Source organism: Myripristis murdjan, chromosome 8 (assembly GCF_902150065.1).
Source record: "Myripristis murdjan chromosome 8, fMyrMur1.1, whole genome shotgun sequence".
Taxonomy (NCBI): Eukaryota; Metazoa; Chordata; class Actinopteri; order Holocentriformes; family Holocentridae; genus Myripristis; species Myripristis murdjan.
Genome location: NC_043987.1, coordinates 17,083,196 through 17,096,425, shown reverse-complemented (window position 1 = coordinate 17,096,425; position 13,230 = coordinate 17,083,196). Strand labels below are relative to the sequence as shown.

The 13,230-nt window shown below is 41.5% G+C and overlaps 1 protein-coding gene across 2 annotated transcripts in view; it reads right to left on the bottom strand.

Moving 5' to 3' along the window:
* prkcab (protein kinase C, alpha, b) overlaps window positions 1-13,230 on the bottom strand; it is a 114,833-nt gene that overhangs the window by 24,708 nt on the left and 76,895 nt on the right. For both annotated transcript variants that reach the window (XM_030057930.1, XM_030057931.1), the window contains exons 5-7: window positions 10,039-10,167; window positions 971-1,127; window positions 561-695 (exon numbers count right to left, since the gene is read on the bottom strand). In XM_030057930.1, coding sequence (XP_029913790.1) covers window positions 561-695; window positions 971-1,127; window positions 10,039-10,167 — 421 coding nt within the window. The remainder of the gene's footprint in view (window positions 1-560; window positions 696-970; window positions 1,128-10,038; window positions 10,168-13,230) is intronic.

Sequence of the window (13,230 nt, the reverse complement as noted above, 5' to 3'; positions counted from 1 at the left end):
TTTCTATCTTATAAATTTCCGGCCTGCAGGTATCCACAACGTCACCTGCAGAAAATGGATGCTCTTTTCCGTGGCGTTCCCTGTTGAGCAGTCAGTTATCCTGAGTTGACACCGTGTTCGCAGGTGGGAAATTTACAAGACATGAATTCTGAAGTCTGAGTTCAAGTATAACCACTGCAGAACCGTGTAGATGTATACAGGGCAGTGCTTTGTCATAAATACTTCATGAAATGTGATATAAAGCAGAATTTGCAACCATTTTTGCGGGTGAGCAATTTAAAGATGTATTTGACTTTTTTAAAAGGGACATTTATAATGGTTTTTCAAGACTGGAAACAAGTGAGAAATGAAAGTGAAAGTGGTACAGCGAAGTTACCGTCACTAAAGATAGCAGTGAAGTTGCTCTCTGTATGGTTATAAATGAAGGGCATTAACATTTTAATATGGCATTTGGCATTATGGCATTTTAATTTGAGTCCCTTTTCCACTGCTGTGTTTGAATGAATGACAGAAAATGGGACTCGGTGCTGAGAAATATGAAAAGTGCTTGGCTGTCTGACCATCCACAGGTTGGAGCTTTAATCAGCTCAGACACCCCGAAGGACATCGAGCCCATGAAGTCGTTCCGGGTGGTTCGGTCCCAATCCCACACCTCGATGGACAGGCGGCGGTCCTTATCTGATGCCTTCAGCTTACTGAGCACACACACACACATAGACACACACACACACACACACACATACACACACACACACACACACACACACACACACACACACACACACACACACACATACACACACAGGTGAGAAAGTGAGAGCAGGTGAAAACACAGATATGTAAATGTTTCACTAGTTCTGCCTCTTCGTTGATGTGCTGCCCTCTTATTGTAACCTTGTGTCTGTGTTTTTTCTGTCTTGATTGTGACACACACACACACACACACACACACACACACTCGTGCACTCACAAAGTGAAGGACTCGTTCCAGCAGGGGTTGAGGGACGAGCGGATGGTCCTGGTCTTCTGTTTGGTCTCGTTCTTTGGGTCTGGGATGAGCTTGAGTTTAACGTAAGGGTCTGATAAACCGTTAGGATCCATGGGGATGAGGTTCCTGGCTTCACCCACTAGAGACAGAGAGAGAGCGAGAGGGAGAGAGAGAAAGAATGTGAGTGTATGTCTGCGTATTTGTGTGATGGAGAGAGAGAGAGAGAGAGAGAGAGAGAGAGAGAGAGAGAGAGAGAGAGAGAGAGAGAGAGAGAGAGAGAGCTTCCAGCGAGATTCAAGGAGCCATGACACCACTCTGATTTGATGGGGTGGAAGGAGAGACGGACGGGTGTCGGGTTGTTGGTGAACCATCATCACTCAATCTGGGGCCATTATAAAAACAACAACAACAAAAAACAGAAATAATCTGGGTTTTAATCCTTAGCAAAGAAATGCCTCTATTGGTCTTTTTTAAAGGAACACGTTTTTTTAAAGATTGTTCAGTTGGTCATCTTATGCTTTAAGTTATGAAAAATCACTAACCGGTCCACAGTGAATTGTTTGCTCAGTGATTCATGCTGACTTTAGCATACACGATGGTGACTGATTATATGCAGCTAGCATCATCCAGTAAGGGGACTGAGCTTTAAGGAATAAAAAATGTTGACGGTTTTTATTAGGGATGGAACAATATGCTTATTTTCCAATTCAATACATTTGGCTACTGATTTGGTTTGTCCTGTGATTCTTAAATATTACAATTCTACAAGCATTGTGACTCGTATTCCGATTTATTGCAATTTTTGTTTGCTTTTTTAACGTTAAACCACAGGGAAAAAGTTGAATCATACATTTTGAGGGACTGTATATGAATAATACTTGCAAAAACAATGCACATTAAGTATTTAAGTGTTTAAGCACTTAAGTATTGTGATTCTACAAGCATTGCAATTCGATTTTTTGTGATTTTTTTTATTATTATTATATCAATTTAGGCCTCAAAAAACAATTTAAAAATTTGAGAAAAACAAACAAACAAAACAAAACAAAAAAAGAATTGTGATATGTCAGTGAATTGATTTTTCCCCTTCAGTAGGTTTTATCAGTAATTAGTAAGCATCAGCACTTAATACTTCTAAGCTTAAAAGGTACTGCAGTTAAAGCTAGAGACTGAAAGAGAAAGAGATGTAAATCTGTTTATTGTTCAGGTTAAGTAACTAATCAATAAATACATTTAATACACGGCCTCAACACTGCAGACCTATAGATCATGTTATTGATCCATCACCCATCAGAGAGAGGACAGCCAGATAGCCAGAGATACTGGAAAGTCACAGATTAAAAGTACCGTAATTTTTTTTTTTTTTTTGGTGCGTTTGAAATTCGGGAGGTTGTGAACCGCTGTCCAGTTAAATTTCAGTGGAAAGTAAGCTCCTTATAAAATTACCACAATAAAATTATCATGATGCACTGTAAAGACAAGTGAACTGCTTACCAGTAATATAATAACTGATTTGAACATCAGCTACAATGTTTTTAGATGCATATGGGGAACAACACTTGGACAGGAAAACCACCAAACTTTTTTCAGAGGACAGCTGTAAACGTTTTTAGTTGTTTTTTTTGCTTCTGCCTCTGTTTGTTTGATGGTCTGTTAGCGCTAAATAACTCAAAAACCAAAAGCAGGACTTGGATGAAACTTCACTGAGGGACTGGCCATGAGTGAAAGATGAGCTGATTACACTTTGGAGTATCTAGGTCAAAGGTCAAGATCACGGTCAGGGTCAAATTCACATTTTGGGTGCTTAATATTATATACTAAAACAAATCCATTCAATATTTTTTGGTTATATTTTCTCAGCTACAACACAGGCCTTAAATACCTGAACACCAATGCAATTATATCCACATCAGCTTGTGTGGACGATGCTTCAGTTTTTAGTGCCATAGCAACCTTAAACACCGTTAATCCTCCTCATTATATGTGGTTCATAATGAATAAGGACCACAGAGATGGAGACAGATAGAGGAGGAAAAAAGTAGCTGAGCGCTTTGTAGCTGAAAAGCAGCTATTCAACACACCCAGACGAGCTGCCAGGCAAGGACACTGCAGATAAAAGAAAAATGGAAGTGATAATAACAACACGAGACAGAACAACAGGCTTTACAACCCAGCTACAAAAATAATAGCCCCTCCAGTGCACTCATATCTCAACTTACAGTGATGTTGCTAAAACATGGCGACAGCGTAACAGACAAAGAGCAGAGATCACAGCGATCCTGAAAAGTCTATTCATCGAGTCTGTTTCAGTGCCTCCACTCTGCATATTCAAATGAAATCAGAAACAGCGGCAGGGGAAGCAGGCTCCTTCACTGAATGGTGTTGAGACGATGCAAACTTTCACACAAGGACACACTGAGATTCTTTACACGACAGTCAGCGGCACAATATTCTCGCTCCAAATTCATGATTTTTCCACAGCTGAATACAGAACATACATAAACATTAAAACAATTTCCCAAAAGCAAAGTGTGTGTAATTGGTGTGTAATTATGTTTGTATGACGTATGGTATGTTTTTGAAGGGTTACAAAATATGAATCATGATAATACCAAGGCACTGTGACATAACAGTGAAACAGAACCAAACTAAACGTATGCTTCACAGTGACTGCGATGGAATATCTGGCTTGGGCAATGGCCAAATCTGTGGAAATTATTTTTCATGCTACACAAACATAAATGTCAGCAAACGGCCTCTTCTACAGACAGGAGACCATGCCTGGGTTTCTCCAGCTACACTGACTGTGGGCAGACACCTGCAAGAATTCAGTAAAGGTGCTGGGAAACAATGATCAACTTGTCCACATAACATGACATGACATGACATAGCATGACATGACATGACATGACATCACATGACATGACATAACATGACATCACATGACATGACATGACATATCAACAAAATACAAGTATTCTTCTTGTAAACACCACAGAAAATAAAAACAAAACATTATAAAAGATCAAAAGTTTATAAACACCCTACTGAGTACCACAGACAGATTATAAGCTCCTATATGAATATCATATATATCAAATATGATAGTGATTTCTCTCTCTCTTTTAGATTTTCAATTAAGATCCCACATGATGATAAGAGCAAACATCAAAGCACAGAAAAAAAGCACAGACAAAGCCATATAACAATGCAAAATACATATATAAATAATTCAGTGATTTAAAGGGCAAATACAAGATATATCTATATCTTGTATTTGTATTTGTATTATATATATCTATATAATATATCTATATATCTATATTATAGCCCCAACATCAGATTTGTTTACAACATCAGTCGGCATATATTCCAGAATAATCTGCCAAAACCCAAACATGAACTGCAAGCAGTTCTTCTGTTCTTGCACTTCCATCCAATAGAGGGCAGTGTAGGTCTCTTTCACAACTGTGTGTCTGACAAAAAGACATGATCAAAGTTTTTCTTTTACTCAATAATGTGCTCATATGAGCTTAGCTAACTCTCATTCTCTCCTTCTCTGTCTCTCACTCACCTGCCAACACACACACACACACACACACACACACACTAATACCACTACACACAAGTCACACAGACATGCTAAATTATCCAGAGCAGAATGAAAATCTCAGCATCCCACATTCTCATCTGAATCCTTTCCCCTCTCTGTGGTTATGGTGGTGGTTACAGGCATCACTCACTGCCATGGCAACGGTGGCATCAGCACATTGAGGCACATTTAACAGGGCTGTGTACTGTACAGGGCTCAGGGCTGCACATACTCACACACGCCAAGGCAGACATTCACACACTCACACACATGCACAGAAACAGACATGCATGCATATTGTACGTCTACTCCACAGAGGTGTGTGTGTGTGTGTGTGTGTGTGTGAACAGGCACACACACACACACACACACACACACACACACAGACACATGCACACACACACACACACACAATGAAACATCATCAGCAGTGATCAAGGACCGTCTCTGCTGTCTGTTGTTGCTTAGATACAACAAAAGCTGCCTGCCTCCTATAACCTCCCCTTTCTTTGCTCCTACCTGACTTATATATATGTGTGTGTGTGTGTGTGTGTGTGTGTGTGTGTGTGTGTGTGTGTGTGTGTTAATGTTGTTTGGGGTAAAACAGGCAGGATTGCGGTGCGTGCCTCTTCAAGTCAGCGGAGGACTTGTCCAGTCCCTTGTCACTGAACTAAAGCTGCATTATGCACACACACATCACAGCGGTGGGAGTGGTGCATCCACACTGCGTCTATCCTGCACCACCACGCGCTAACATCTAATTACAAAATGTTGCAAAACTGTGCAGAATATTGTATAAAAAAAAAAAAGACATCTACAGTTTGACAAAAAGGTGGCACCTGCTGTCATGAAAATGAATGGCAGCCCAGAAAATAGCACAAAAAACAAATTGTAATTAAAATGTCATTCATAACACCAGTGTTTACCCTGCTATTTCATGTAAAAAATTACCCCTGTGAAAAAGACCTATTGGTGATTTCATAAGATAGTTGTACACAATAGATTTTTTTTTTTTTTTTTTTTTTGGATAAACAGTCATGAGTAATGTGGATATGATGACCAAGAAGGTAGAAGCAAATTAAACAGCTCCGACAGTCGAATAAGTTCAGAAAATTGCATCCCTATGTTGTAATGCAGCCTTGAAAACCAGGAAAAGGCAACACTTAGGCCACATCACAATATTACAATATCCAAAACCCCAGAATATGCCTGGTCTCATGTCAGGATATTGATATAGTATAGTTATTTTGGCCCAGTGCTATAAAACAAGAACTGGAATCTGCACAACGGCCATTGACTTCCCAGTACAGTGACCAGACAGCACGAAAAAATCAGGGCGTCCCAAATCCTAAATCCTCTCCTGTTTGTACTGAAAATTAGACTAAACTCGATTTTTGAGTAGTAATATCCTAATAAAACATTAAATATGCCTGCATGTGTTATGCCTGACATGTGACTGGTAAAATAACTAAAATAAAATTACTTTTATGTGACTGATAATGATTTACACACTTTCATACAACACCGTCGTTGTGTTTCTCTTCCATAATGACAAAAATAATACGTTTTAGTGCTGAGTTTTTACATTTTTAATGGTGCTGCTCATTGACACACTACAAATAACATGACACCCCTCCCCCCGCCCCGCCTCCACCCACACACACTCACACACATCCACTGTAACATTAAAACATTAACTACTGTGTGTGTGTACCGTGACTAATGTCTGCTCATTAACAAGTATGTTACTGCTCAAAGTGACATGAGCTTTGTGTGGAAAGGGTGGCTTGTGTGTGTGTGTGTGTGAGTGTACATGTGTGTGTGTGCGTGCATGTGTGTGTGTGTGTGTGTGTGTGTGTGTGTGTGTGTGTGTGTGTGTGTGCAGTGGGCAGACAGCGTAATCTCCTGAAAAGGTTTTGAAATTCAAATGTGTTATTGCGTAACAACGTGATGCGCAACCAATGAATTCCTGATAATCTGCACAGCCAAACACTGAGCTGGGTGGATTCCTTCTGTTCTGCATCAGAGATCTAAATGCACACACTGTATGTACGTCACACACACACACACACACACACACACACACACATACACCCTGAACCAAATATCAGCTTCTATTTCTGGTTGTTGTTGTTTGATAAATTGGGGAATGTTACTCGGAAATTTTTATACCCCCCGGAAAGAAGCAATCGATGAGCTATTGTTAACATCTATTATATAGTATTGATAACATCTATTGTAACTGACATCTATTGTTGTTGTTTGTTTTTTTTTCAAAATTGATTTCCTATTTGTGTCGACACACAGAGGGCACAGCGTCCATTCAGATACAAACACAGATTTTTTTATATTTGTAAAAAGACCTCAAAATACATTATTCCCCGTTACAGTTAAGAAATAATGCTAATGTGAAATATTAGGACTTTATTTATTCTACAGCCCCCGTGGCGCTTTGAGTTCTGGCAGTGGAAAAAAAAAAAAAATATTCTTGTTTGACCGTTTTTGAAACCTGGGGCGAGCATGTCAGCTGTAGGAAACCTCACCCTGAGTAAACTGCTGTGCACTCACTGGGGCCTGATCCTCAGATGCCCCTTGTGTGTGTGTGTGTGTGTGTGTGTGTGAGTGCGTGCATCCAGGCAGGTCACTGAGGGACATTTCCTGCATTTGCATGTTTTTGCACTCCTTAAAACTCCAGAATTAACGTCTGCTCATGCCCACAAGTTATTTATGCCACTTTTGCTAGGAGAGAGTGATGAAGAGGAAGGGGAGAGAGAGAGAGAGAGAGAGAGAGAGAGAGAGAGAGAGAGAGAGACTGAGAGAGGGATGCAGGAGGCATAGTCTGAGGAAAAAAGAAAGGGAGGGAGAAGGGGGGAGGAGGGATGGAGCATGAGAGGGGGAGACAGATCTGTAGCGAAAGAGACAGAAGAAGGGAAGAAGAGGTGAAGAGGGGAGTAAGTGAAAAGGTGGATGAGACAGGAGAGCCAGAAGGGAAAGGACAAGTCACTCAACTGAGCAACGGCACAGGCTGGTTGGAAAAGAGAGGAGAGGAGAGGAGAGGAGAGGAGAGGAGAGGAGAGGAGAAGAGAGGACAGATGTTGGGGTTAGTTTATTGAGGGGGAAAGAGAAAAGGGAAGGTACTGATCGGACCGAAAGGAAAACAGATCAGCTGAGAGAGGGAGGCGAGGCGAGGCATCGAAGGAGCAGATAAGGAAAGGATAATGGCAAATGTCGGTGTGGGAGGAAGGGAGGGAGGGAGGGAGGGATGGCAAGGAGGAGGAGAGGGAGGAGGAAGAGAGGGAGGGGCTGCGGAGAGAGCCTGGGAGATGTGTCGTGTCTGTTTTCTTGGCTGGAAAGATTTAATCAAGTTCACATCAGTGCGGTGAACCACAAAGGCCCTCCACTTGTCTGTGGGTGCCAGAGGGGAGCTGCAGAACAAGCTCAGGCCTCGCTGCTCAGACCACTGCCATGAAACAGAGCACAACAACACGCTGCCTCCGCCTTGTCTCCCGCTTTCATATTCTCCTTCTCACTCTCAATCTTCCTCTCCTTTTCTGTGTTTCATTATTTCTATTACACTCTCCCACATGCTGTCCTTTTTGCTCCTTCGCCCGCTTCACCTCATTTGGTCTGCCGTGGTTATGTTGTTTACCTCCATCTCTAGTCTTTTCCTTTCATCCGGCTCAGTGTGACTGTATGAGCCGCCATGTGATGAAAGACCTTTGGAGACGGGCAGACATGGAAACCAGGTGTTTTCAGTCATCATCTGACTATTCACACACACTCTTGTGGTGTTGTGGTTGTTGTTGCTGGGTCGAGTTTTACTTGCGAGCAGCTCCGCTGGATAAATGAGTCACAAACCATCAGCAGATGGCCAGCAGAGCGAGGCCACACAGGATTAGCAGTGGAGTCGGGTATTAGATGGGGAACTAAAAGACAACTAAAACAAACATTGTAAATAAACACAACAGAGGGAGTGACGAGAGAGAGAAAGAGAAAGAGACAGAGGGTCGCCGGGAAAGACAGACAGATTCAAAGTGAGAGTTGTTTTTTTTTAGTCTTTAGTTAGTCAGCTAATGGCTCATCAAATCATTCAGCATGTCTGCTAATAACAGGTGCTGCAAAGCATACTGTCAAACATGCCTCCGAGTTGACACAGTGTGAAATGGCACCAACAGTATGCATAAACACTGGTGGGTGTCACGGTGTGTGTGCGTAAGTGTGTGTGTCTGTGTGTGTGTGCGCGCATAAAATCAAGGACAAAGAGACAACAGAGCCCAAAGAATGAAAGCCCGGGAGGAGAGAAAGGACAGGAGAGACAGAAGAGAGAGAGCACATCAATTTAACACGGTAACAACCGCTTCTCCGCCTCTCTCTGAAAGTGAGCCAGGGAGCCAATTCAGCTCCAGCTTATCCCACTTAGCATAATCTGAAAAGACTAAGGCCGAGGTAACCATGTCAACGAGATTTCCATTCTCACCACTGTTAATACACTGGGCTCATGTGGATCATTTCCTCATTCTGCTTGATGACGAGCCTCATCATCAATTCACAGACAGACAATAACAGAGATATAACGCTGAGAAATGGGTGGGAAAAAAAAAACAGAATTGGAGCAAGTGAACGGCTACGAGATGAAAAAGAGTCTAAAAGAAATGAAAGCAGAACGAACAAATGACGCAGGACTTATACTGACACTCTCTCTTCCTCTCTCTCTCCCTCGATATCCACCTCTCTCTCCAAGTGGAGTCCAGACTACAAACAAACTCAGACACACATTCTTATGAAAGCAATATATTTCACATCTACCAGCCTATTTCTAGCAGGAAGTTATTCCTGTTCGATCCCCACTGGGTTGAAAGCACTTTATTGGCCTCAGCAATGGAAGCCACTCCACACCTGTTTCATCGGTGTCCCTGTGTGCATGTGTGTGTGTGTATGTGTGTGTGTGTGTGTGTGTGTGTGTGTGTGTGTGTGTGTGTGTGAAAGTGAGGGGTTGTGGAGGTGACCCAGCAGTCATTTTCTCTCCCTGCCAAAGGGCATTTACACTGTAGAGTTCTTCACTCCAGCTGCTGCTCGTGACTGACAGGATAATTTGGAGGTATTGAAAATACACACACACGCACACACACATACACACACACACGCGCGCGCGCACACACACACAATACACACACACACAAATTCAAACTGACAGGTTATGAAAGCCGTCGTGACTAAATTTTATGCTGACACAGATGCACGCTACATGGTTTTTATAGTTTCAGGTTTTCAGCTCCATGTGGAGTAAAAAATTGATTTGGATTTTAATTTTTTATTTTAATTTTTAATATTCTAAAAAAAAATGTATCCATCACAAGGACATCAGACGGCCACCTGACATGGCTCTCCCAGTTAAGAATGAGAAGCCAGAAGTGCCAAACAAAATACACACCGCCACAAGGTGAGAGGTGGGACCGACCTGTGACGTGTAGTCTGTCCCCGTTGACCTCGATCTTGAGGAAGAGGCGACCCCGGCGCTCTGTGTGGTCTGTCCCACACAGGCTCGGGACGTTGACCACACACTGCTTGTGCACGTTCATTTCGCAGGCTGGAAAAGACAGGACACACGACATATGTTGGGTTTCGCTGCAGAGAAAATCATCACATTTTATTGTGCACCGTAAAGATGGGACACAACGGCAGACACACTAACACACCTGTGGAGTGTGAATTGTCACATTCAGTTAAATACAGTAAAAATATATATTCAATAACATAACAACACACAAAAAGAGACAGACAGTTGAGAGATCTTGCCTGTTGTTTATTTGACATAGGGCTGGGCAATGAATTGATTAATTTCAAGTCAGATTTATGTTTTAAATCAACACAAAAAAACAGCTAAATCGTAAAATTGAGATTTTGACTACGTATGTTATGATGTTATGAAAGCAGCTTAGCATTCGGTCCAACAAAAAGCAAACAACTCACTACATCTACACAGAACGTACATGCATGTGCAAACCACCAGTCACATGATCATTCCCCTGTTGTCGTAGTTTGTGAAAAACAAGAAAAATGTCCATTAAAGTACCTAATTACAACTGCTTGTGTTACTGTAGTTGATCAGCTTTTGCATGTAATTGGTCTGGAGTACTTTTTCACCACTTAAACAAATCCTACATTTGTTTGACTGAAGTATTGTATTTTGCAACATGGTCTCCTAAAAGGGGCGTCCCCATGCAAATAAACTACGTAATTACATTTAGGGGGGAAAGTATTTTGTTGCGGATTACGTTTGTTTCTGGCGAATCTTTCTCACTGGCTTTTATAGCGTTTCAGTGTCACGTGGTTAGGCTTAGGCATTAAAAAAAAAAAAAAAAAAACACAACTCTGTCGCTGTGTGCTGGGCTCAAACTCAGGTCGCCTGGGTCAAAGTCTTTTCCGTGACTCATCTGCTACCCCGCTTGGTGGTGTGGACTTCACACAAACGTTCCTGTGATACAAACAAATCACGACAAAATACGTTCCTCTCTAAACGTAATTGAGAACGCAGTTTAGTTGTATGAGAATGTAATTTTTAGGAGAGAGGGTACAATACTTTGCGATACTTAAAATCATATTCATTACACATTTTGTCAGCTCTCCATAAGTAGGGCTAGGTGATATGAACAGATAAAACAGTCTAATAAGTTCAGAAAATTGGCTTTCTTCACTGTAATGCAGTCTTAAAAACCAGCAAAAGATGCCACATCACAATCTTACTACATCCAAAATCCAAGGCAATATACAGTCTTATATCATGAATTTGATATGAAATCAATATATTGCTCAGCCTGAGACATCACAGCAGAAACTGTCTGGTCAAGAGGCAAGAGGAGAAGAGTAAAGGAGGCTTAACTTTTCCGTGTGTGTAAAGTTTAGATAGTTCCAATTAAAATAACAAACTAAATAACTAAAATAAATTCTGTCCTTGTTGCCTTAAGAATTACATGGAAAAATTACAATTACTGTAACACTGTTGGTAACTTTGATTTTGTAACACTCCATTTGAACTGTCCAATGTTAATATTCAACTTAAAGTCGACTGATATTCTATTGATAATAAGTTGAGTATTTCCACTGGACAAGTGGATATGAAGTGAAACATCTACAAAGACTCAGCTGTGAAACTCAGCTGATGCAAAGCTGATACTAAAATATTAACAACAGAAAGCCAAAATAAAGTTAATGTTATTACATTTTAAATTAGCTTCTTTTTTTTACTTTTACTCAAGTAGACGCTCCATCCATTTTAATGTTTTAAATTAAATCAACATCAAACAACACTTCCTCTAGTGCAGGATATTTTGGTGTATTTTCCATGTCAGATGTTGAAGGAAGAGCTACCCTCACATCAACGCGGTGAATCACAAAGGCCCTCCACTTGTCTGTGGGAGCCAGAGGGGAGCTGTTCTGAGGGCTGCAATTATTTTTTTTTTACAATAGCGGGGATCAAAAATGTTTCACAAGTAGATACACATCAGGTTGAGGACATGATCCAGAGCAGAAATGGATACAAACTGTGTTTAATGAAAGTAGGCAGATACTGTAGGAAGGGAAAAGTCATGATCTAACCAGCTGTGCGTATTGTAAGACATTGTTCAGAGCCATATCAACATGTTTTATTCACAAACTGAAATTTGAACTGTTCCTATACATGCCAGTGGCACCACCTTTTTCCATCCATGGCATTGAGCAGGGGCGTCATCCATCACTTTTTTTTTTTTTTTTTTTTTTTTTTTTTGAGAGGGCACGAACAAAAGGTTTCACCAAGTCAGAAGAGAAGGCCACATTAGTATGATTACCATAAACAGATGAAACCATCACAAATAATGCTGGCAGCCTCCTCCAGTGTCATTTTATCTTACGTATCGCAAGTCACTGGACTCCGCTGTGCCACAAAAGGACATCGCTTTATGACACAAAACATTAGGAGGGAGTTTCTTGTGATGGTAGATTTGAGTTTTTTTTTTTTGTAATGAGCAAAAGAAGATGAGAAAATCACTTCTAAAATGTTTATTTTTCCTCAGTACAGCGCATTGTGACTGGAGGCAACAGAGTTTATCGGATATGCAGCCTTAAATTATGAAAACACTTCAACTAACAATGCACAAGGCTGCTGAGAGATAGATGCCACTAATCGTCTCCACCACAATAGCATTTGTTTATGGCAAATTAACCCAAAGCGGCACAATTAATCTGACAATGAGATATTGATATATGCTCAAAAACACTCACATAAAACCTAACAGATGAGGAACCAGAAGGGAGAGAGCGCATTCACCCTCTCCCTCCCCCTTCTCCTTCCTCATTTCCCTCCTCTGTCCCCGTCCACCCTACAACTTTCTCTCTAACCTCCCCTTCACCTCCCTTGTCCCTCTCCTCTGTACTTCCTGCCCTCTACCTTCCCCGTCCTGTTCTCAATCCAGCCATCCATCTCTCTCTCCCCTTCCCTCCTCCACCTGGCAGGCCTGTCAGGCTGACGTGCTGGGAGGAGACAAGGAGAGACGAGAGATGGGGAAGCGGCTCGTAATAGCGATGGCATCCCTGCATCAATTTGTTATGGCGTGCTCCCATTACCATCTGTGATGAGGCCGTCACCAGAGACCCCTGCAGATGGATGGACAGA